The sequence below is a fragment of the Lontra canadensis genome, unplaced genomic scaffold (assembly GCF_010015895.1).
Source record: "Lontra canadensis isolate GAN:19392208 unplaced genomic scaffold, GSC_riverotter_1.0 scaffold36, whole genome shotgun sequence".
Taxonomy (NCBI): Eukaryota; Metazoa; Chordata; class Mammalia; order Carnivora; family Mustelidae; genus Lontra; species Lontra canadensis.
In genome coordinates, this window is record NW_022631030.1 from 10,041,858 (window position 1) to 10,067,223 (window position 25,366).

A 25,366-nucleotide genomic window follows, 5' to 3' on the forward strand; every position below is an offset into this window, starting at 1 on the left:
GCTGGCCATCCTTGCACAAGGTCTCCATTCCCAATTAAATCACTGAGTTCAATCTGGTGCTGGTTGGTCATGTGGCCAGCCAGGACCCTGATAATTCAAGCCAATTTCACCCACACCAAATTGTCTCTCAAATCCTAGTTTCCACAGTATTATGCTGAGTGAAATAAGTCAATCAGAGAAAGACAATTATTATATGATCTCCCTGATACGAAGAATTTGAGAGGCAATGTGGGAAGTTTGGGGGGTAGGGAAGGAAAAAATGAAACAAGATGGGATTGGGAGGGAGACAAACCATAAGAGACTTTTTTTTTTAAAGATTTTATTTATTTATTTGATAGACGAAGATTACAAGTAGGTGGAGAGGCAGGCAGAGAGAGGGGAAGGGAAGCAGGCTCCCTGCTGAGAAGAGATGTGGGGCTCAATCCCAGGACCCTGGGATCATGACCTGAGCCGAAGGCAGGGGCTTTAACCCACTGAGCCACCCAGGTGCCCCCCATAAGAGACTCTTAATCTCACAAAACAAACTGAGGGTTACTGGGAGAGAGAGGTAAGGAGAGGGTGGTTGGGTTATGGACACTGGGGAGGGTATGTGCTATGGTGAGTGCTGTGAAGTGTATAAACCTGGCGATTCACAGACCTGTACCCCTGGGGCTAATAATACATTATATGTTAATAAAAAATAAAAAAATTTAATAAAAAAATCTTAGTTTCCACAAACAGAAAGGTCCCTACAATTTCCCTTAATGCCTCATCCCTATGCCTGTCCAATTTTCTTTCTGCCTGAGATTCCCCTCCTCCAAGAGCTCTACTAAAGAAAGATATGGCTCATGTTGCCAACAAATTGGGAAGCCAGAGTTTTCTTCTTTTATCTCCATAACCCATGGGTAAAAGGAGAGCACCAGGAGATATCAGGGCTAATCCAAAGAGAATCTCAACTGCAACCAGAAGAGTGGATATAGATGAGCATAAAGAATGGTCACAGAGTTCTCAGCACAAGTTCAGGATTTCCAATTCTTTGCATTACCATACAGGAGATAATAACCAGTTCCAAACCCAATCCTATTTGCGGCAACTCTATTTCCATCATAAGGAAATCAAAACTGCCAGATGTGAGCAACAGGGATTTGCAAAGGTCAGTCTAGTCTAGTCCTCCATCATTAATGAGACTCACTACTCTCCCCTCTCTGTCCTTATGACTTTCACCAACTGGCTTTCTCACTCTCTACCCTTGGTTGAAAGAGGAGATCCAAGTACAGGTTTGGGGGAAGAGATAAAGGGAATGGTGAGTTGAAGAATGAGCCAGTCCAGGAAAGCTGCTGAGCTAGACCCCCTCAGGGAGGTTGCAATAGTTACTATGATTGCAACAGATGAGCTGTGTCCTTTTTTCAAAACTCAGGAAGTTGATGTCCTCGCAGTTGGTCATACATGACAGTTTAGAATAATAGTACATACTCCGCCCTGAGGACATGAAAGAGAGAGAACACAATTGTAATGACTCCACTTCCTCCTATCCTGTTCAGAGGAATAACCTCTCCTCAGAGCTCCAAGAGCCATTTGCTAAGCCCAAATGAGCTACAAGGCTGAGTCTACTCATTATTGACCAGAGAATGGACTGTATTTCCCCAACTGATAAGAGATGTCAACCTTTCCTTTACTCAATATTGTCTTGGGGAATAATGCATTTTTGCCATCCCCTCTACAGGACCGCCCCGTCTTCAGCCACCCACTCCCCCATGCACAGGTGGTTATCTCTCGGCCACTCTCTACCCCAAGTTACCTTTTCTTGTAAGGAAGTAAAGGTTCTCAACAGCACAGGACTGTTGGTCCTTTAGGGTGCAGGTCTTCATGGTGTCATAGCACAACCCAAGATGGTATTTTCCACATTTATAGCATGTGTTGGTAATCTCTGCCAGACACAGAAAGAGCTCTTTAAAGGATGGAGTCTGAAGATTCTCCAGGCCTGTGGGTTTCTCTATAGGAACTTACTATTGCCTGGTGGTTCAGAATCTTTCTTTGGCCATTGACTCCTATGATAATCTTGTGAACAATAACTTATACAGACATGAATCAATTGTTGTATATGATCTCAAAAGATCAGAGTTCCCAGGAAATTTATCTATGGGCCCTTTATTTTTTTTAAGGTTTTATTTATTTATTTGACAGTGAGAAAGAGATCACAAGTAGGCAGAGAGGCAGGCGGGGGGTTGGGGGGAAGCAGGCTCCCCGCTGAGCAGAGAGCCCGATTTGGGGCTCGATTCCAGGACCCTGGGATCATGACCTGAGCTGAAGGCAGAGGCTTAACCCACTGAACCACCCAGGCTCTATGGGCCCATTATTTAACCTGATGATCTCATACAGTCATAGGGGAAATGAACAAAGAGACTTCAGCTTCCTTACTCTAAAAAATGGACTAAATTAGTCTAAGACGAGATATAACTCCTAAGATTATTGAGTAAGAATGGATTACAGCCCTCTCTGAAGTTTGAGAGGTTTTTCTCTTCAACCTGTCACAAACGACCTGTTTACAAAGGATTGTAGACTAGTCATAGTTGTACCTCTCAGATGTTCCTCCAATTCACCTGGGGAAAAAAAAGAAAAGCCTTCTTTGTCATAACCTCATACACATCTGCCAAAGCCCGAAGAGCCAGCTGTGGAAATTTCCCCTTCCCCAGCCCATCTCTTAATCAACAACAGCTCTCCCTCTACCTCCAGGACTTACCCTTACTTGAGCAGACCAGAAAGACTATGCCCAGCAGAAACACAACAAACATCCTGGAACTTTTGTCATGTACAATTTCCTGTGGAAAGCACTGGTTGATCTCCACCAGTGATCTGTCTTTGGACTATTCATCCAAATCACGTAATCATAAAATTTCAGGAACAGACAGTAACTCAATGTTCCCAGAACTAAGCCACCAACTTAAGTCTCACTACCCCAAAGGGATCTATTTTTTTTTAAGATTACTTATTCATTTACTTGAGAGAGAGAGGGCATGAGCAAGGGGAAGGAGTGGAGGGAGAGGGAGAAACAGATTCCCCACTGAGCAGAGAGCCTGATGAGGTCTGGGTTTGAGGACCCCAAGATCATGACCAGAGCCGAAGGCAGATGCTTAACCGACTGAGCTACCCAGGAGGCCACCCTGTCCCCACAAGGCATCTATTTAAAAATTCCCCTGAATGATAAGATCAATGGTACAATTTATATAATTTAAAATATAATATAGAATTATATAGAATATATTATGATACATAACACATAATATTGTTATATGTTATATATATAACATATAATGTTATGTTATATTTGTGTTACTTTACATATTATTACATATAACATAATAATCTATATTATAATCTAGAAATAATATGTACCATACTCTAATATATATATTAATACTCTAATATATATTACTCTAATATATAATATATACTCTAATATATATTATATATATAATATACATACTCTAATATATATTATAATATACATGTATATAATTTCTAAGCCTTGTGCTTTGCAAGTAGAATCAAATTTCTCTCCTACATTTTAACCTTTCAGGTATTTCAAGACAGGATTTGGACATCTAGTTCTTTTTATCTCTCTTCACTAACCTGGTCACTTTCCTCAGAACAATTTCAGATTTGTCTCTCTCCAATGGAGATTGAGACACCAGAACAAAGCTCAGACTCCAGGTGTAGTCTGGATGTGGAGGTGGGAACACTGGAGTATCCCTTTTGTGGTGGAAGAAAGGGAAACTTCAGGGAAAGGGTGAGGAAAAGGTGAAGTTTGTCAGGTTTGCCCTCAGGTATTACCAATTAATTGACTGATACTCTCATAAATAATTTCTAGGGATATACCAAATGCCAGTATCCCAGGAAGAGAAGAGGTCAAGCAGCCAGGACACGACTCAGTGGCCTCACAGAGGCTAAAGTCTAGTCAAAGACATCAAAAGGACACCAAGCCCAGTTGGCTAGGAACATCAGGGTGAAGGACATTCAAATGTGATGAAGCTTTCCAAGAAGAAGGGGTGTTGAGCAGGACTTTGAGGGCTAGCAATGTGTTAGGTGGAAAAAGTAAGTAGGGACAGGCACCCAAAGGAACAGATATGTCAAGAGTACAGAGATGTCAAACAGCTGTCACACTGTGAGGAGAGTGGGTCATGTGGCTGCAGAAACACAAGTGAGCCAGAGACTCCGGCACAGAGACACAGCTTGGTGGACATGATGGCACGTGGGTGAAGAGAAGGGCTCAAGGGGACACTGCACTGGTCTTGCTGCTGAGACTCCTCATTTGTAGGATGAAGTTTCTTGCTCACTACAGTGTAAGTTCAAGATGTCAGTGAAAAGAGCTCTTTTCCCAGAGTTGGGAAACCTATGAAAGTATGCGCTCTTCTGCACCAATACTGAATTCTGGAAAGGACGCTTCCCTCAATCCCAAACTTAAGTTTGTGACACATATGGACTTGAATCCTGACTCTGCTGTTTGCCGACTTTGTGACTTTGGGTGAGTTCCTGATGTTGAGACTAACCGTCGTCTCTTATAGGATTAGTATTAGGGTTATATTCAAGTTTGTGAAAAAAAAGAAGCTCATATTTGTTAAGGCCCTGGAAACTATCAAGCACTAACTGTCTGTGCAGTGCTTACAGTTCCATGGGCCGTTTCACTAGGGTGGGCATCAGAAACTTCCATCATCAGGAGTCATATAGAAGAAGGACATCTGGTTAAGCAAGGCACAGGGTAGTGGCTAGCTGTGGTTCTGGCATTTGAGGGGCAAGAGCCTGGCTGTGACGGTGGGGGGGGGGTACCAGGCGCATCCAGTCAAGGGTTAACTTTCAATAAGATGGACATTTGGCTTTGGGTATTCAAAAAGATGGGAAGTTAGTAACCACCTCTTCTAGAATGGACCTTGAAGATAGAAAGTCAGATTCAGAACTAGCTCTAATTTGCCTTGCACAAATGAGCAGCTAGGAACAAGCTGAGTACTGACTCACTGGACTGGGTGAGAATTGGGTCCATTCTTACAGCTTAGGGTATGCTCCGTATGCTGATGACATGCAGTTTTACAAGTCTGTCTCAGACCCCTATTCTGACTTCCAGACTCCCGTCTACAAATCTCCTTCCACTTCGGAAGGCTCAAGTACCATAATTTCAGGCTGCCTCAAAATGAAATCATAATCCTTCTGGTTCACTACATCTGCTCCTACTTCAGTGTTTAGGGGTTCAATAAACCTGGGAAGAATTTCTTATAGATCCCTGTGCCTCAGCCTCAAAGAGAATCTAACAGGAAGTCTTATCCGTTCTACTTACTAACTTCTCACATGGGTTTATTTTTCTCTGTCCCACTGCCACTACTCTAATCCAATCTGTCTTCATCTCTCACCTGGTCCAAGGAAATTTTCTTTTCTTTGCCTGTCTGCTTCTATTCTTGCCCAATTATAGTCAATTCTGTATAAGGGGGTCAGACAGCACTTTTACAGGTCCTGGATGCCACACGCCTTCTCAAGACCCTCCAGTGACTTTTCATCACTCTTTGAAGAAAATCCAAAGCTCCTCCCACCGCCTGGAAAGTCTTCCCCATTCTGAGCAAAGCCCACTCTCCCTCTTATTTCCTACCACATTCCCCTTGCTCACTCAAATGTCACCGCCTCAGTCCTGGTAAATCCTTTTTTTTTTTTTTTTGAGATTTTATTTATTTACTTTAGAGAGAGAAAGAGAGAGAGCGTGCACGTGCACAAGCCAGGGGAGAAGTAGAGGGAAAGGGAGAAGCAGTCTCCCCACTGAGCAGGGAGCCCACTGGCCACACTGGGCTTGATCCCAGGACTCTGAGATCATAACCTGATCCAAAGGCAGATGCTTAACCGACCAAGCCACCCAGGTGCCCCTTAGTCCTGATACATCTTTAGAAAATGTCAACATCCCTCTCCATCCTTTTTCTTGCTTTACTTTTTAATAATGATTCTCACTACCTGACCTTTCACACCTCTTTGGTCACTTGTTTGATTCCTTGACTAGAATAAAGCAAGGACTTTTACCACTGTACCCCAGCATCTGGAGGCTTGGAAAGTAGGAAACACCCCCAAAATATTTGTGGAACATCCACTCTTGCATCCTTCAGGCCATTCTCACAGAGCAGCCAGGTTAAATCAGACTGATTTCTTTATAGTAAGGAGATGAAAACAAGGCTCTTTTTCTCTTTCTTTCTTTCCTTCCTTCCTTCCTTCCTTCCTTCCTTCTTTCTTTCTTTCTTTCTTTCTTTCTTTCTTTCTTTCTTTCTTTCTTTCTTTCTTTCTTTTTCTTTTAAGATTTTATCTATTTGTTTGACAGAGACAGACACAGCAAGAGAGGGAACACAAGCAGGGGGAGTGGGAGAGCGAGAAGCAGGCTTCCCGCTGAGCAGGGAGCCCAATGCAGGGCTTGATCCCAGGATCCCGGGATCATGACCTGAGCTGGAAGCAGATGCTTAACCACTGAGCCATCATGCACCCCCCAAATTATAACCTTTCAAATCTATAAATCTCTTCATTTCTTTTAGATTTAAAAATATCTACCTTTTTCACTTTTTACTTCTCTTAGGTCAATATTTCATTATTTATGCTTCTATTCTTCAACTTTGGTTAGTAGAGATGGTGCACCATGGGCCCTGAGCATCACAGTGTCTTCCTTTTGGGTATGCCAAGATACAAGGCCTTGGCCATACTTTTCTCAGGCCATTGCTCAAGGTTGTGTTCACAGAGAAAAATGTTTAAGATTGAGGTAACATCTTCCCCAGGACAAAGAGCAGGCTTGCTTCCACTTAGCATATAAGCGGTTGATTCCTCAAGCTCAGTGTTCCCCAGCTGTGACAAAAACCCATAGCTTCTACCTGGGCATCTACCTGGGCCTCTGCTATACTGACTGCCCTGTGGGCCTCAGGGACCCAAGCAACATGGCGCTCTGGCTTCTGCTCTCACCATGAGAATAAAGTCCTTTGTCTCAACATCTTGCTTCCAGGAGAATAGGGGGAAAAAGCTGCAGGAAAAAAAAAAAAGTAAACATGTAGCCTACAAAAATCCCATTTTTATGATCACAGTATAAAACTATAAGCTTTTGAATCGGCACACAGACTAAAACTGGAAAAGTCCTTTGTCTCTGACCCAAGAGTTTTGTTTCTCCTCCCAGCTTCTCTAAAACAAGAACAAACCAGCTTGTTAGCTTGCAAGTAGGGTAAAATCCCAGACCCTTCACTGTTCTTGACAACCTGGGAGATGAGGATGAGATTGTGACAGGGACATGACTTTCTGGAAGATGAAGGACAAGGGCACTCACAGGATTGGGTTAAGAGAAAGAGAAGACGTCTTGGAGTCCAGCAGCAGGTGCTCTCACCACAAGTAAGGGGAGGTAAGGGAACCCACTTCTCCCAGCCGTTTGTATTACTTTTCTATTGCTGCATAACAAACTACCACTCACAGCAGCTAAAACAAGCACAGATTTATGATCTCAGTTTCTGTAGGTCACAAGTGTGGGCACGTGCAGAGGGATTCTCTGCTCAGGGTCTCACCAGGCTAAAATCAAGGTATGTGGTTCTCATCTGAAGCCAACAGCCAGTGAAGAGCTCAATCTGTCAGCCACCACATGAGCAAGCTTGGAAGGGGGTCCTCCCCAAGTCAAGCCAGGACCTGACTACAGCCTGGCCAACACTTCATTATGTCTGCGAAAGACTCTGAAGCCAAGGACCCCGCCAAGCCACACCAATTCCTAACCAAAAACCTTCAAATAATACATTTTGTTGTTCTAAGCCCCTAAGGTTTGGGAATTTGGCTATGGGGCAATAGGTAATGAATATATTAGCATGTACGGGGACAAAGGGAGAGGACTCCAGAGACGGAATTATGTAGGAGTGAGAGAGGCAAGTCTAATAGCGAGACAAGGTGCCAAAGAAGGAAAAGACTCCTACTGCTCTAGCATCCCCTGCAGACTAGCTTCTCTTCCTCCCTGCGTGCACCACACTCCTGACCAGAGAAAAGAGAGCAAAATCTCCTTGCAAGGGCGCGTGTGTGTGTGTGTGTTAAACAACATGGTCTTTTTCCCATAGGGGAAAAAAAGCACTGGATTCAAATGGCAGGATTTGGGAAAAACTTGCAGTGGGGCCCAAACAAGGCAGCTGTGCTGGAAGTTGTTGCAGCTAGCGGTGGTCCACTCTCCACCTCTGAGCCCACCATACTAATGGCCTCTTTGAGCTCCCGGCACTGGGAGTGATGACTGTCAGTTGGAGCTTCTGGCAACAAAGAAGCAGCAGCCACGGGGAGATACTCCTTTAAGATTTGGATTTGTCACCTCCTTGACACGGATCTAGCCCTTCTGAAAAGCAGCTCCTCACCTGCTCCAGAGGGCTCATGAAAACTGAAGCCCGATCCAAGGGAGCCTCGTGATGTATTTGCTGGCCTGATAATCACATGGGGGAGTGAGTCAACTCAGACTCAATAACTCGGTAGGTGGGCAGGGCCCCAAAGGCCTCACTCATCAAACGAAATGGTACATTCCGGAGACATGGGAGATATTTTCTCCTCAACTGTGGCTGACCTTTGTATTTTCTTCGTAGTGATTTTTAAGAATCAGAAGGCTTACATTTTGATGAAGTTAAATTTATAATCTTTTTCTTCTGTAATTTGTGCTTCCAGGTTCTGTTATAGAAATCTTTGCCTAGCTGCATGTTGCGAATATTTTCTCCAATGTTTTCTTTTAGTAGATTTATCATCTTAATTTGTACATCAGTCTAAGATCCATCTGAAGTTATATTTAGTTTAATTTCTGTACAGTGTAAAGGAAAAGTTACATCTTTGGCCATTTGGATATCTAGTTGTTCCAGCACAGTTTGCTGGAAAGACTACTACTTTAATAATTCACCATTAAGAGGATTTTTATAGATACTCTTTATCTAATTTAAAAGTTCTCTTCTACTGTTATCTGATGATAATTTTATTATAAATTGATATTCCATTTTATCATCATAGTTTTGTTTTTCTTCTTCTATGAATGTGGACAATTAAATTGATTTCTTCCTCTAATGTTAAACAACTCTTGTATTCCTGAAGTACCTGATCAAAGTAGATTATCCTTTTTGCATATTATTGAATTAAGTTTGGTAATGTTTGTTTTGGAATTTTGCATCAGGGTTTGAGAGATCGGTCTGAAAAAATTTTCTAACATTCTTATCATGTCAAGGTTATCTTGGACCCATAACACTGTTAGGTTTTTTCCCTTGATGTTTGAGAGGAGTCACTGGTAAAGACATCGGGGACTACGATTTCCTTAGCAACAGAGTTATAATTATGGATCCAATTTCATCAGTAATAATATTTCTTCTTTTGACAGTTTTCACAATTTTTTAAAAAAATGTTGCGTTTTGTGAAATTGCTAAACTTGTCATTATAGATAGATTGTTATACTATCCTTTTTATTTTCTTTCCAATGTCTGCTGGAAAGGTAGTGATATATACCTTCTTTGTTCCGTTACTCTTTTTTTAGTTTTTTGCATTTGCCATTTTACAAATCTTGCTTTTAAAATTGATTATTCATTTATTTTAGTTGAAATAGAGTTGACATGCAAATGTTGCATTAGTTTCTGGTGCACAGGGTAGTGATTTGACAGGTTTTGATACATAAAGACAGGTTGACCACGGGTGTAGCAGCAACCACCTGTCACCATATAGCTATTACCATTCCATTGACCAGCCTGTGCTGTGCACTAGATCCTGTGACTTATATTCATTCTGTGACTGGAAGAATGCACCTCCCACTTCCCTTCATCCATTTTGCCCACCTCTATTCGTGATATGCTTACATTTTGTTTTCTCTCCATTTTTATTCATTAAGAATGCAATTTTCAAGGAAACACATTTAGAATTTGTTAATTTTGTCTTTTGAATATCTACCTCCGCTCTTCTCTTTCTTTTCTTACATTTTTGCCAGGTTTGATATGTTCTCCTTTGTCTAGCTCCTTGAGGTAAATATTTAGATCGTTAGTGTTCTATATTATTTCTTTACTACTATATCCATTTTAAGACTATAAACTTTCCTTTTGGTCCTGTTTTAGCTGCTTCCCACAGTATGAATGCCACACGTTCATGAGCACTCACTTCAAATTATTTCTAGTTTCCATTATAATTTCTTCTTTAATCCACCAGTAATTTAAAGGTTCTTTTTGTTCCAAACAGGAGGGAAATTTTCTAGTTTTATTTTTGTAATTGATGCATTTCTTAATTCCACAATGGTCAAAGAACACATCCTGAATTATTTTAATCTTTTCTGAATTTTTACATGTTGATTTATCATCCAATTTTGGTAAACATTCAACGTGCACTTAAAAAGAATATGTATTCTGCCTTTGTTAGATGCGCTATTCTGTATATATCAACTGGTTCAAGTTTTACCACCAAGATAACCTATATGCTTACTGATTTTTATATGATTGTTCTATTGGCTAGTGAGAAACATGTAATAAAATCTCTCCTAATGAGATACCTCATAATGAGATGAGAAATAATATCTAACTCCCTTATTATTCCTGCCATTCTTCGGCTTTCTACATTCTGATGCCATGTTGTTAGGTGTACAAATACTTTGAATTATGATATCTTCCTGGTAGGTTAACTTCCTTCTCATTATGAAAAGTCTCTTTTCATCTCCAGTAAGGTTTCTCACCTGAAAGTAAATTTTTTGGATATTTGTGTAACTACGCCAGGTTTCTTTTTCTGAGTCAGGATTTTCATGGTATGACTTTTTTTTTTAAGATTTTATTTATTTATATGAGAGAGAGCATGAACGAGGAGAAGGTCAGAGAGAGAAGCAGACTCCCCGTGGAGCTGGGATCCTGATGCGGGACCCAATCCTTTTCACATGCCTGTGAAACCATCACCCAAATCAAGTCCGTGAACATATTCATCAGGTCTAGAGATTTCCAAGTGACCCTTCATAATTTCTTTTGTAATTCCTCTCTCCCATCTCCATCTCTCCTCCTAGCATCTGCAGGTAACCACTAAGCTGCTTTCTGGTACTTTTGGATCAGTTTGCATGTCCTAGAATTTTATAAATTGAAATCATACAGCAAGTGATTTTTTTTTGGTTTGGCTTCTTTCGGTCAGCATATTGTTTGAGTGATTTATCCACATTATTGAGTCAATGGTTTATCTCTTTATATTGCCTGGACATATTTATTCTATGGACATACCACAACTTGTTTATCCATTTGTTGACAGGCATTTGAATTGAATTCATTTAGTTCAAAATATTTTAAATTTCTCTTGAGACTTCTTCTTTGACCCATAAGGAAGTTAGAAGTATGTTATTGAATCGCCAAGTGTTTGAGGATTGTTTTTTCTAGCTATCTTTCTGTTACTGATTTCTAGTTTAATTTCATTGAGATCTGAGAGCATACACTGTATAGACTTGTATTCTTTTAAATATGTGTATTGAGGTACTGTGGCCCAGAATATGTCTATTTGGTGAATGGTTCATGCAAGCTTGAGAAGAATGTGCATTCTGTCTGTTGGATAAGATATTCTATAAATGTCAGTTAGATCCATTAAGTGTGGATTGGTGCTATTCACTAAGCTGTGTCCTGAATTTCTGCCTACTGGATTGCCCATTAATGATAAGGGGTACTGAAATCTACAACAATAATGGAGGATTCATCTATTTCCCCTTGCAGTTCTATCAGTTTTTGCTGTGTGATGCTCTGTGGCAAGGCACATGCACATTAAGGATTGTTACGTCTTCCTGGAAAATTGATCCATTTAGAAGTCTATAATGCCCCCTTTATCTCTGTGATGATCATGGTGGTCACCATGAGAGCCGAGTTCTGGGATACCCTTTGTACAGCTACCTTCTGCTGTGCTTTGAGCATCTCCAAGGCTGCCAAATATTATCAAACTGCACACTTTAAATAAGAGCAGTTTTTTGGATATCAATGATACCATAGTAAAGCTATTACGAAGAAAAATATTTTAAAATAAAACGTAATGTATTTTAAAATCATCGAGGGTCACATGGACATTTTATACTCCAGGTATGTTACAAATTAAAATTTTTTTTTAAAAAATTGAACTAAAAAAAATTTTTTTTTTAATTGAAGGGGAAGTGTTTTGTCCTCAGACAAATGAACCCATCTTTAGCACTTCTGTGACACTTTAGATATGATTTATACCAGAAATATAGAAAGCATAAAACATCGTGGGGGCACCTGGCTGGCTCAACTGGTGGAGCATGCGACTCTTAATCTTGGGGTTGTGAGTTCGAGTCCCACATTGGGTGTAGAGCCTACAAAACATAAAATTAAAAAAAAATTTTAAATATGAAATAGTGTGATTTCTGGACTCAACATTAGTGTCATGAAGATAGAAATGACTTTCAAAAGATTTCTGGGGTATTTCCAGATGATCATGGATTTCTCCTTTCAAGTAAATTGACACAGAATTTTGTATTTCAATTCCATTCTGGCAGAGCTTTTCCCATAGCACTTGAACATTTTCAAGGGGAAAAAGGGGGAGATATTGGTCAAAGAGCACAACCTTACAGTTAGAAGATGAACAAGTTCTAGCAATGTAATGCACAGCATTGTGATTACATTACTTGAAAGTGGCTAAGGGAGTAGATGTTAAATGTCCTCACCACTAAAAAGAGATGGCGATGATGTGTGACACAATAGAGTCATTAGCTAAGGCCACCATACTAGTTAGCTAACTACCACCATTGGGTTGTATCCTATTGCAATATCTAAGTGTATCAAATCAACATAGTATAGACCTTAAAGTTACCCCAAGCTAATGTTAATTATATCTGAATAAAGTTGAGGGAAAAACATACATTTGCAAGGATACTGGCCTCTACCTTCTTCATTTATATTGGCAGTTTAGCCAAGAAAGCTTTGATTTTTTCAGTAGCTCCTTAGCAATAAGTTCAGGACCTTACATGCAAACATATATCACATTCAGATGGTTAAGTATCTTTGGAATGAGCCACGCCATGAATAAAGTCCTCTTTTTCAAAATGTTCCAGGGTAGGTTTGCTTTTTCTTGAAAAAAATAAACAAATAAATAAAAGTTATTTATCAAAATCGGTACTAAAGTTTGCCTTGTCAAAAGCCAGAGAACTTCTGTATGATAGAGGAGATTTTTTTATTTTCCAAAAAAGTATTTTTTATTTTTTAAAAGATTTTATTTGTTTATTTGGCAGACAGACAGCCCGATGCTGGGCTCAATCCCAGGACCCCGAGATCATGATCTGAGCCAAAGGCAGAGGCCTAACCCACTGAGCCACCCAGACGCCCCTCCACAAAAATATTTTTTAAATGTGATGATTTAGAAACTTACTTTGGATAAAGTTGATGACTCTTTCGGCTGATGACAGAATTTCTTTCAGAGTTGTTTGAATAGTCTGTTGTCTGTTGTGCATGTCTGTCCTAAAAATCGAGTGAGGAGATTCATTTCTCAAAGAAGTAGGAAAACCAAATGGTCACCAAGCATTGTAGGAGTTCCATCTGTGAAAAGGGAAGAGAAGCTTTTGTTTCAAAGTTCTGCATGATGGGGTGCCTGGGTGGCTCAGTGGGTTAAGCCTCTGACTTCGGGTCAGGTCATGATCTCGGGGTCCTTGGATCAAGTCCCACATTGGGCTCTCTGCTCAGCAGGGAGCCTGCTTCCCCCTCTCTCTCTGCCTGCCTCTCTGCCTACTTGTGATCTTTGTCTGTCAAATAAATAAATAAATAAGATCTTAAAAAAAAAAAAGTCTTGCATGATAAAACCACCTTTTTACCATTGCCAAAAAGTCACTGATTTTTGCAATTTCCCAAAGTGACTCATGATGTAAGAATTCTTTGACAGCTTCAGCATGCACAGGGCAAGCAAAACCAAAAGGAAAAGGCAAACTGGCAACACTGAAAAAGGTTCCTTTAGTTTCATCCATTGTAAAATGAAGGAGTATGGCAAATGTGCCAATTCCTCACATGACTGCTTCAAATTTTTAAAGAAATATCAAGTATCCTATTTGAGAAGGAAAATGTAGTATGGATTTTTTTTCCTTTGTTGCAGTCCACAAATCAGTGCCAACATGGTTCACTAAAGTTTATCCAATATAAGTGGAGCTTTTTTTCATCCAACAAGCTGGTAAGAAAATGTATGGAAGCCCCAAGAAAACGGTTTTGTAAAATGGCATAGCTCCATTTAGAAATGTGCCAATTCTTTTTTTTTTTTAAGATTTTTTTATTTACTCATTGGGAAAAGAGAGAGTAGGCATGGGGGTGGGGGGCAGAGGGAGAGGGAAAAGCAGACTCTCTACTGGTCAGGGAGCCTGATGCAGGGTTTGAACCCAGGACCCCGAGATAATGACCCCAGCCAAAGGCAGATGCCCAACCTACTGAGCCACCCATGTGCCCCAGAAACATGCTAACTTTTTCTTTTCTTTTCTTTTTTAAAAGATTTTATTTATTTGACAGAGAGATTACAAGTAGGGAGAGAGGCAGGCAGAAAGAGACGGGGGAAGCAGGCTCCCTGCTGAGCAGGGAGCCCAATGTGGGTCTCGATCCCAGGACCCTGAGATCATGGCCTGAGTCAAAGGCAGAGGCTTAACCCACTGAGCTACCCAGGTGCCCCCGTGCTAAGTTTTTCAAACTGAGCTTTCTTATTGGGAGAAAATCCTAATTTTCTGGACAGACAGAAGTAAGATGCACTTTCATTTTATCTGGCTTCACACTTGCATTCATGAGAATATTTACACACACACACACACACACACACACACACCCCACTGTGGCCTTTGTGTTCTAGTAAGTTCAAAGATGCAAATGAAAACAACTAATTGCTGTTCTTTCACTTCTATTAGTAATAGCCTTGGGTACTGCTAACATTTTGCAGTTTTTTGCCAACATTAAATATGGAAGGAAATGATAAATCTCCTTTAGACTGTAGGATCCAAGAGCAGGCCACCCCAAGATGGGCTACTTTGGCATGAAGATTATTTTGAGTCAAAAAGCAATCCATCAGTGGCTCCTGGGTGGCTCAGTTAACTTCTGCCTTTGGCTCAGGTTATGATCTCAGGGTTCTGGGACCTTCGAGCTCTGTCTCAGGCTCCCTGCTCGGTGGGGAGTCTGCTTCTCCCTCTCCTTCTGCTCCTCCCCCCAATTCTACTCTCTCTCAAAAAAATAAATAAAACCTAAATTTAGAAAAGCAATAAATTACAAGCCAGCAGATTCAGGAAAAGTTCTTTACCTACCCCTCAACTGCCTAAAAAAATTTAGATGCAGGACCTGCTCTAGGAAGAGAGCTATCAGTGTAGATAAAATTACAGTATGGGGGCGCCTGGGTGGCTCAGTGGGTTAAAGCCTCTGCTTTCGGCTCAGGTCAGGATCCCAGGGTCATGGGATCGAGCCCCGCATCGGGCTCTCTGCTCAGCGGGGAGCCTGCTTCCCCCTCTCTCTGCCTGCCTCTGCCTACTTGTGATCTCTGTCTGTCAAATAAATAAAATCTTTAAAAAAAATTACAGTATGATAAGAACTAGGTATGGTAGATGGGGAGGAACCTAGCCCTCTATATTCCACGGTTTCTGAGTAGCCCAGCAAACCTCTGTTTACCAAATATTTACTCTTCATTTTTTAGGTTCCAGTAAATTGCATTCCTTTCCTCTGAAGTCCCAGACCCCTACACTCTTCTCCTTAGTTTGGGTGGACATATGTACCTCATTTTGCCTGCCTGTCTTTGGGATTTCCATGTCTGAGTGTATTCCCCATATGTATGCTATTAAATTTGATTTTTCTCCTGTTTATATGTTTCATGTCAATTTGATTCTTAGTTGGGCCAAAAGGACCTTGAAAGGGACAGAAATTCTTGCTCCCTGACAAGAGGTTAATGAAAAATATTAAAATTTTCTATCAAGGTTCATAGAACCCATGAAACTAAGAGGACACTAGACCCCATATTAATAAATTTTGTTCAGGAATGAAGGTAAGGTACTAACAAAAATCTCTTACTCACGTGTATAAGATCAGTCCATAAACTGTTCTGAAAGGGTTCTTTTTTTTTAAACTTTTCATTAAGCACTGGGACTTTTCATCTAAAGCATTAGATTATCAGCAATATTGTGAATGAAGTCAGAATTTTAGTGACATTGATCTATACTCGAACCACATCTGGGCTTCTTGATAGACCCTGCACCACCAGGGTGTTGTGAGGGCTCTGTGAAATGATCTAAGTAGAAGGGGCTGGCCTCGTGTATAGCACATAGCAAGCACTCGATAAATGTTGGTTTTGTTCTTCTTTCCTTTACCTCTTTTCCCACCAATTGGATATGTGAGGGTGATTTCCCTGGGACCCGCAAACAGGCTCCTCTCCACCAGATTTTTGAAACAATCATTATCTCACACTCTAGTCCCCATACACACTCTGGAAAGCCACTGCTTGGGAGCCCAGGAACAAAGTAGCCAGCTTCTGACTCTGTGCCAAGGTCCATGTCCCCCCCAAAAAAAAAAAAATGGGCAGAATTTAGAAGCACAAGTTAAGAGGTTGCTCATCTGTGGTATCATCAAGATCTCAGTTACCCACCCTGAAGCCAAGAGAGACCGTGAATATGAGGACACAATGTTCTGCTTTCTCCTCCTCAAAGCAGGGCAAATGGCATCTATGCTGAGCAGGTGGCTGTCTTGTCACGGAGTGCCTTAATTTGGGACTCTGTATCAGTGGGAGAGTGGAGAGTGGTATCATGTGAGGTTTATCCTTCATCCATTCCCTCCTTCGTTGAGCCGTCATGGTTCAGCACATCATGATGTGCCAAGCAAACTGCTAGGTCAGGAGAACAGAACTTAGTACCCATCCTCATTATTCACATTATGAAACCTTGGAATGTTGAAGTTGTGGGACCATAAGAATGGTTGACGTCTAACATCACAGATAAATGGCTCGCTAAAGATGCCATGAATTACACAGTAATCCACCAAAGGTCTCCAGACTCCTAGGGAAATCCTCTGTCCATTGTACCACACTGCTCCTAGTGGGTTCTAATAGTTATTCTTTCCTATGTCATGAAGAAAGGAATTGTTTTCAAGAGAAAATCTGACAGATGAGGTACTGGGAGAAGATGAGGAGAAAGTCAGAGGATCCCAGTCTTTGGGCAGAATTGCAAAATTTCACAATCCTCACTGGAAAGAATCTAGTAGAAAAGAGATTCAAAAACTCAGGGGGCCTTTCAGAAAGCATCTGCCAAGGAAGAGTAGACACTGAAAACCAACTGCAGCTTAACCTAGAATGTACTTCCTTGCTTCCTTGGCTATGATGTTAGAGTCATTCTCTTTAAATAGATAAAGCAGAGGAAATGGGTGGCAAATAAAATGCTCTGATAGCCTTGTAAACCCAAGCACCAAAGGCTCAGGGTTTTGCCTTCTTGATAAGCCTTTGGAAAGTCCTGAAAAATACCATCCGGTTTCTAAGATGCTCTCTATGGAACCAATTCCCTGTCTAAGGCGTTTGGCCCTCTTCTTAGGCAAAGATGGGCTCCATCATATTGAGTGGTCATAGAAAAAGAACACTGTAAATTCTGTGCCATTTGTACTAAGACCTATGTCATCCAGTCTTCACCTGATGTCTAAAAATGTCAGACTTGATTTTTTTTAAAGATTTATTTGACAGAGAGAGGCACAGTGGGAGAGTCAACAGAAGCAATGGGAGAGGGAGATGGAGAAGCAGGCTTCCTGCTGAGCAGGGAGCCCGATGCAGGGCTTGATCCCAGGACCCTGGGATCATGACCTGAGCCGAAGGCAGATGCTTAATGACTGAGCCACCCAGGTGCCCCTTGATATGTTTTAATGAACATATTGTTCCTACAAGAAAGAACATGTCATTAAATTAGCTCTGTATGGAAGATTCCTAATATTTCTAGCCAAGGTGCTACCAGCTCACAGGCAGGTTTAGGAACCCGAGAATGCCAAGACTGGCTATGGTTTCCCGCCACTTTACCTGTGGTGAACCTTTACTGAGTTAACTTTCTTAGAGTCATAACTAAATCATAGAAAAACCAGCTGGTTCACAACTTGGTAAAGATCGTGTTGTGTGATAATCCTAAGGGGGACTTCATAGTCCTACAGAATAAACAGTTTCTGGCTGCGGAGAACAGATTTCTGCTAAGGTGAAGGGGTCCTGGGCTGAGAATCAGAAGTTCTAGGTTGAAGGCCCAGCTTGATCATAGATTATACACCTTTTTATCCCTTTCACTCTGCTGTTTCTCCCCCAAAGGGTAAGGAGCTACATGAACTTTCCTGACTTATACATTGTTCTACTTTCACACATGGGACTGTGCCTGGCACACAACAGTTCCCAGTAAATGTTTGCTGAATGTATAAATAAATCTCCAAGAGGCAGGGCACCTGGGGGGCTTAGTTAGTTAAGCATCTGCCTTGGGCTCAAGTGTCATGATGCTGGGTTCCTGGAATCGAGCCCCACATCAGGCTCCCTGCTCAGCAGTAAGTCTTCTTCTCCTTCTTCCTTTCCCTCTGTGGTCTCTCTCTCTCAATAAATAAATAAAATCTTAAAAGAAAAATCTCCAAGAGGTATTGAATCAAGGTGGTGTCAAGTGTGGCCTCCACTCACTATGTAATCATGGGTAAGATGTTAGATCTCACCAAGCCTGTTTTCTCCTCTGTAAAATTAGGATAAGAATGATAACATCATAACTATAACAATAATTACTAGGAGAAAGATTTTATTTAAAAAAAAAAAACAGTTAACTTAGGGGCGCCTGGGTGGCTCAGTGGGTTAAGCCTCTGCCTTTGGCTCAGATCATGATCTTAGGGTCCTGGGATCAAGCCCCGCATCAGGCTGCCTGCTCAACAGAGAGCCTGCTTCCCTCTCTCTCTCTACCTACTTGTGATCTCTCTCTCTCTCTCTCTCTCTCTCTGTGTCAAATAAATAAAATCTTAAAAAAAAAGTCAACTTATAAGCCAGAAAAAAAAGTTAGCTTGCTGTAAACCCCCACATTTACTAATTATCATTATACTTGCTATGGGGTACAGAGAAAATAAACTTGAAATTCCAGAGGAAGCCTTGGGTGATTGGTTGCCTTTAGGCATGAATAATCCTTGCCCTATCGTGTAGGTTTTGTCCCTCTAGCCTGAAGAGCCGTTCTTGCGGTTCCTGGCTTCTTCCTGTACAAGGGACTTCTGGCTCAGGATGGACAAACACTTCTTGATGGTTTTCTTCCTTTTCTGCTTCCTTGTAGGTGAGTCACAGACATGAGAAGTAAACTCCAGAGACAGGCTACAGGGAGGCCCTGGAAAATCTCCATGTACTGTAGGTACCCACGGAGGGCTGATCTTTGACCGCATTTATAAGGGAGGAAAAGCCATTCTTCAGAATGCTCCTTCTGTCTTACAGGCCACCTTTTCTGACCTTCTCAACATTCTGTCCTTCCTCACCAGGGGCTCTGTGCGCACCTTCCTCACCAGCCTCTGTGTCTGCCCCTTTCTCCATTCTGTCTCTACCACTCCCCATAATTCAAAATCCTAGCAAGATTTTCCTGAGGATATCCTTTCATTCATAAATCTGTATCCCATTTGCTGACAGAACTGGTCGGTGTATAATGGATAATTTTGTAGTTTGTTTTAGTGCCAGTGGCTTTTGATACCCTTATCAGGGACTTTATATGAAAGCAAATGATTATAGGAAAGGAAATACTGGATGCTCTAGAATCAGATTTTTTTTTTAAATGCTTCGGCTGCTGTCTTAAATTCTCTGTACCTTTGATTGCTTATCTGAGAAATGGGGAAATACTTACAAAGCTTTTGTAATGATTAAATCAGATACAAAGTGAGAGAACATGGCCCAAATGAGATGCTCAATAAAGGCTACTTTCCTTTTGCATTTGGGCTTTTTGCTTGTTTCTTTTATTAACCTGTATTTCAATTAGCTTACCCCACCATACCACGTCACTAACTAGTCCTAATTCATGAGGACTTTACATAGATTCAGCTCGAAGATTACGGAGTATATTCCCTAACAATATCTAAGCAGCAAATGTTAGCAATGCTAGCTTGGGTAAAATATTTTATTTTCTATTTTATTTCTTTATTCTTATTGTGTTATGTTAGTCATCATTAGTTTTTGATGTAGTGTTCCAAGATTCATTGTTTGCGTATAACACCCAGTGCTCCATGCAATCTGTGCCTTCCTTAATTTGGGTAAAATATTTTAAAGCACTCACCCTCATTATTATACTCCTGCCTGCCTACAGTGCTGTCAGGTAAGCTATGCCATCATTAATAGAACCATTTTAAAGTTGGAAAAAAACAACGCCATGGAGGCAAAATCATTGCTCTAAGTTACCTCAGTTAGAAGGGCTGAAACAGGGACCAGAAGAATCCTTTTCTTCTCACAATGGCATTTCTCTTGGATATGAAGTTGGTAAGAGCTCCCAGCTCTTTACTACAAGCTCTTTTCCCCACCACCAGCTCTTCATCCACCCCCTGTGCCCCACCCCCAGCTCCCACAATCCGGTCTAGATAATTCCAGGTCCTTCCCAAGTTCCCCTGGTCTCACTCACAGCGGCTCTCCCCCCTCCAGCAGCGACAGCACTGAAGTGCATGACGTGCCACCTTCGCACACGGACAGATCGCTGTAGAAGAGGCTTTGGTTTCTGTGTTGCTCAGAAGCATGAGTCATGCATGACTTTAACGATCTTCCAGGGTGAGTTAGGGGGTCGGGGAGGTACTGTGAGATTCTTGGACATTCTTAGGAGAGCCAGCAATTTCCTATCTCAACTCAGGCTAATCTAGGAGAGGAACCGAAGAGAAGAATGCCCCTGAGCTCAGGTCCCTGTGCATGCAGACAGAAGTGGATGGGGGAAGATGAGATAGGAGGAAGAAGAGGGGGGTTCTTTGTTCCCAGTAAAACTAACCTAACAGATCTGAACTCTGAAGATACTAAAGCACTAGTTGCTAATCTTCTACCAGGAATAGGAATGAAGCAGCTACAGAGAATTGTTGGTTGTTAGGGACCTCAGGCAAATAACCAGGAAGGGGGCCAGTCATTTCTATGTCTTCCTGCCTCTGTTCTTTCGGTATGTAGAAGCTGTGAAGCCATCCCTTAACCTACCCTGATGCCTAATCAAATTTTCAGACAGGACTAGTGCCAGGTTTGGCCTGTTTTTACAGAACTTAGATCACTGCATTATTTTCTATGTTCTTTCTTATTACAGATAACATTCTGCAGTTATCATATATGGTGTGTCAGAAATTCTGCAGAGACTTGACCTTTGATTTCAACAATCGGACTTACATTCATAAGTGTTGCAAGCAAAATTTTTGTAACCTCAAAATCTAAAATATTCGCCCTCCAGAGGTCTCCCTTTAGAATGATGTCAATATTTCTCCCCTTTCATGCTCCGTGCGCCCTTGCTTTCCTGCCTTATCCATCCTCGATGTACTGCAGCTCTCTTCCCTTCAGTGTCATCTTTCCTGATGCTTCCAGCTTGGTTTCTACCTTAGTCAGAGGATAATGATCCCGAACAACAGATTTTTCCCATGACAAGGAATGGCATTACCATACTCCAAGAAGCCTGTCCCAAGAGTCTCCATACAGCAGAATTTAAAACGTGACTATTCCCAAACCTTATGATTAGCTTAAACTAGTTGAAGCAGACTAGAAACACTTCAGCTGAAAGTTCACAAATATTTGGATCTAAAATTCCCATTTGTTGCTTACTATAATTAAGCAGAAATAGCGGCAAAATGGATGGTGGACAGCTGAGATTTTCCTCTATGGACACATTATTTTCCCAAGTGGACAGTGTTCACTTCAAACTCACTTATTATTTTCTTGGCCTTTGCAGAGTGCATCCATTTACAATGTCAGTACAAATCAGAAAATAAGGAAATTCCTGCCTCTGTGATAGTCACAGCTCACACATGGCCACTTGTAGGTCTGTCAAGATGTACACTCAAGATACATCACAACTCTTCCTTCTTCTCCTTCTTCTCCTAATCTTTCCCTGTTCCTTTCCTCTTTTGCTATCCACTTCCACTATCACCTCCCCAGTTACCCACAAAATTGCTGTACAAATTCTCCCTCTCTGAATACTCAAGTCACTTTATGAACACTTTTTGTGACTCTCTCAATGAATCACTTCTCTGTTTGTCTTATTTGCCCCATATGTTAGAGATCACAGCAAGAACAGATTTTGTGTCTCATTTCTACTGCCTGTAACTGGCCAGGAAAAGTTTTCTGTGTTTAACTGAATGGCCAGTAAGGTTGATGAAATTTTCCTTGTGCATCTGTTTAGTTTACAGGACTTATGATGCTTTTATGCTTTTTCTGGCTGCATATTTATTTTCTTGAGTGTACTAGGAAAGGTAATTTCTACTCCCTGCCAAATAAAAAAAGTTCACTATACCATGTGTTTTCCTTTAAGGTATTATGCAAAGACATTTCTTTTTATGGGACCCTTCAGTATTCAAATACCTCTAAAGATTTTTTTAAAAATCTATCTGACAGAGAGGGAAAGAGAGAGAGAGAGAACAAGTGAGCACAAGCAGGAGAAGTGGCAGAGGGAGAGGGAGAAGCAGGTTCCCCGCTGAGCAGGGAGCCTGACATGTGGTTTGATCCTAGGACTCTGAGATCATGACCTGAGTCGAAGGAGACACTTAATGACTGAGCCACAGGTGCCCCACCAACAATTGTTTTTTATGAGATTCTTCCAAAATTCATTAGCTAATTTTATTTCAAAATTCATAATCAATATTACCGTAATAAAATAGAAGTGTAAGTTTAGAAGGGGTAATCTGACCCAATTCTATCGGAAATATCTGAAGGCATGGGTTTTCCTAGTTTTCATGATGTGAAGATTGATCACATAAATATTTTTGTTCTCAGATTTATTTTATACAATATAAAGTTCCCCTTCAATCTTTTATCTGACAGTTTTAGCCTCCATTGATTATTATTAACTAGATCCAATATTCATTATGAGTTGAAATATAATTACTTTATCTTCTTTTTTTTTAGAGAGGGGGGAGGGGCAGAGGGAGAGAGAATCTTAAGCAGGCTCCACACCCAGCACAGAGTCCAATGTGGGACTCCATCTCGAAACTCTAAGATCATGACCTGAACTGAAAACAAGAGTTGGATGCTTAACCAAACCAACCACCCAGTACCCCTAATTACTTTACCTTCTTAATTGAAGTATAATTCATATATAATAAAATAAACATATGCTAAGTATACAGTTTGCTGTGATTTGAGAACTATATAAACCTATATAACCACCATCCCAGATAAAACACAGGACATTTCCATTAACTTAGCAAGTTTCTTCAGGTAACCACCCACTCTCAAAGTTACTGTTCTTCTATCACCATAGTATAATTTTACCTGTTCTTGAATTTATGAACTTGAACAAATGAAAGCATACACAGGTTTCTATCACTCGCCAGATATTTTTTAAGATTAATGCATGTTTTTGTTTACATCAAGAGTTTCTTCTTTTTTTGTATACATACATAATATTTGTATTATGTATACATACACAGACATACATAATGCATATACATACATAATAATTTGTATACATATATAATATGCATACATATATATATGTGTACACACATAATTTTATACATACATAATAATTTCTATACATACATAATAATTTATTAAATCAATTCTTGTGTTGATGGACATGAAGTTGTTTTGAGGTTTGGACTATTGTAAATAAAGCTACTACAGACATCCTTGTGATAAGAATTTTGGTGGACATACACTCATTTCTCTTAAGTACATAAATAAAGTAAAATGTATAAGTCATAGGGTAGCCATATAGGCATATACATAATTTTGAAAGAAATTGCCAAATAGCTTGTGAAAGTAGTGATACAAATATGTAGTGATACAAATATATAATTCTACCAGCACTATATGAGAGTTCCACATACCTCCCATCACCAATTATTATCAGTCATTTAAATTTTAGCTATTCTAGTGGTTGTAAAGGATGCCTTGCACATTCCTGATAATTAATGGAATTCAGCTGTTTTATATGCCCCAGTTAGAAAATAATTCATGCATGTTTCCTCCTAATACTTAAAACATTTAAATTAACAGTCAAATTCTCCGTTTGGAATTTATCCTTGTAAGAAATAGATCCAATTTAATGTATTTCCATATAGCTATTCAATTAACTCAACAATGTTTATTTAAAAGTTCTTATTTGGGGGGCACCTGGGTGGCTTAGTCAGTTAAGCAGTTGCCTTTGGCTCAGGTCATGATCCCAGGGTCTTGGGATTGAGCCCCACATCAGGCTCCCTGCACAGTGGAGAGCCTGCTTCTCCCTCTCTCTCTGCCTGCTCCTCTGCCTACCTGTGCTCTCAATCTCTCTGTCAAATAAATAAATAAAATCTTAAAACATAAAAAAAAAGTTCATTTTTTTCAACTAATTTGAGATGCTCATTTCATAGTACATTGCATTTCTATTAGCACTAATACGAATTCTGGGTCCTCTACAAAGTTAAATTTTTCTATTCATTACCTCTATCTTATAACATGCACAAAGAACAAATTCAAACTGGATTATAAATTGAATATGAAATTTACACAATAAAACTAGAAGAAAGCATAGTATGCATTTATAACTTTGGAAGAGGCAAAGTTTACTTACTTAAACATAACCTAAAAAGCAAAACCATTTTTTAAAAATGATAAATTAGACCACATTAAAATTAATGATGTCCGGGGTGCCTGGGAGGCTCAGCCATTAAGCATCTGCCTTCTGCTCAGGTCATGATCCCAGGACCCTGGGATTGAGCCCTACATTGGTCTCCCTTCTCAGCAGAAAGCTTGCTTCTCCCACTCCCACTCCCCTTGGTTGTGTTCCCTCTCTCACTGTGTCTCTGTCAAATAAATAAACAAAATCTTTAAAAAATAAAAAAAAATTAAGGACGCCTGTTCATCAAAATGCATCTCTAAGAGAATAAAAAGTCAAGATAAAGACTTAGAGAAGATATTCATCTTCCATAGAACTTGTATCCAGAACATAAAAATAATTCTTACAAAAAGCTGAGGGACTTTATCACCACTAGACCTGCCTTGTAAGAAATGCTGAAGGAAGCTATTAGAGTGGAAATGAAAAGATGCTAATGGCATCTTTGGCTAATGTATCAATGGCATGAAAACATACAAAAGCACACAACATGCTGCTATAGGTTGATATACAATCACACTTAGAAAACTCTCATAGGATGGTATTTTAATCACTTAACTGTAGTACAAAGGGCAAAGGGAAAAGAATTCATATAACTGTAGCTACTATAATTTAATAAATACACAATATAAAAAAAGGTAAATAATAACATCTAAATAAAAAAGGGGG

General features: G+C 40.4%; 2 protein-coding genes across 2 annotated transcripts; one reads left to right on the forward strand and one right to left on the reverse strand.

Annotated features, from left to right (window-relative positions):
• Positions 1-760: 760 nt before the first annotated feature.
• Positions 761-13,440, reverse strand: PATE2 (prostate and testis expressed 2). The gene is made up of 3 exons (XM_032869055.1): positions 13,345-13,440; positions 1,778-1,906; positions 761-1,458 (listed from the first exon to the last, which is right to left on the reverse strand). The coding sequence occupies exons 1-3, from the start codon at positions 13,424-13,426 to the stop codon at positions 1,322-1,324; spliced, it is 348 nt and encodes a 115-aa protein (XP_032724946.1). The 5' UTR covers positions 13,427-13,440; the 3' UTR covers positions 761-1,321.
• Positions 13,441-19,179: 5,739 nt separating this feature from the next.
• On the forward strand, positions 19,180-21,327 carry PATE3 (prostate and testis expressed 3). Its single transcript, XM_032869056.1, has 3 exons — positions 19,180-19,228; positions 20,569-20,691; positions 21,203-21,327. Exons 1-3 carry the CDS (start codon positions 19,180-19,182, stop codon positions 21,325-21,327), a joined length of 297 nt encoding a protein of 98 aa, XP_032724947.1.
• Positions 21,328-25,366: the final 4,039 nt, after the last annotated feature.

Coding starts and splice junctions, on each gene's coding strand:
- PATE2 (XM_032869055.1), bottom strand. CDS start 13,426: ATGCACAACAGACAACAGACTATTCAAACAACTCTGAAAGAAATTCTG. Junction 1,907..13,344: donor AGTCATCAACTTTATCCAAA/GTAAGTTTCTAA, acceptor TGTGTCTGGCAG/AGATTACCAACACATGCTAT. Junction 1,459..1,777: donor TTACTTCCTTACAAGAAAAG/GTAACTTGGGGT, acceptor TCATGTCCTCAG/GGCGGAGTATGTACTATTAT.
- PATE3 (XM_032869056.1), top strand. CDS start 19,180: ATGGACAAACACTTCTTGATGGTTTTCTTCCTTTTCTGCTTCCTTGTA. Junction 19,229..20,568: donor CCTTTTCTGCTTCCTTGTAG/GTGAGTCACAGA, acceptor TCCCCCCTCCAG/CAGCGACAGCACTGAAGTGC. Junction 20,692..21,202: donor GACTTTAACGATCTTCCAGG/GTGAGTTAGGGG, acceptor TTCTTATTACAG/ATAACATTCTGCAGTTATCA.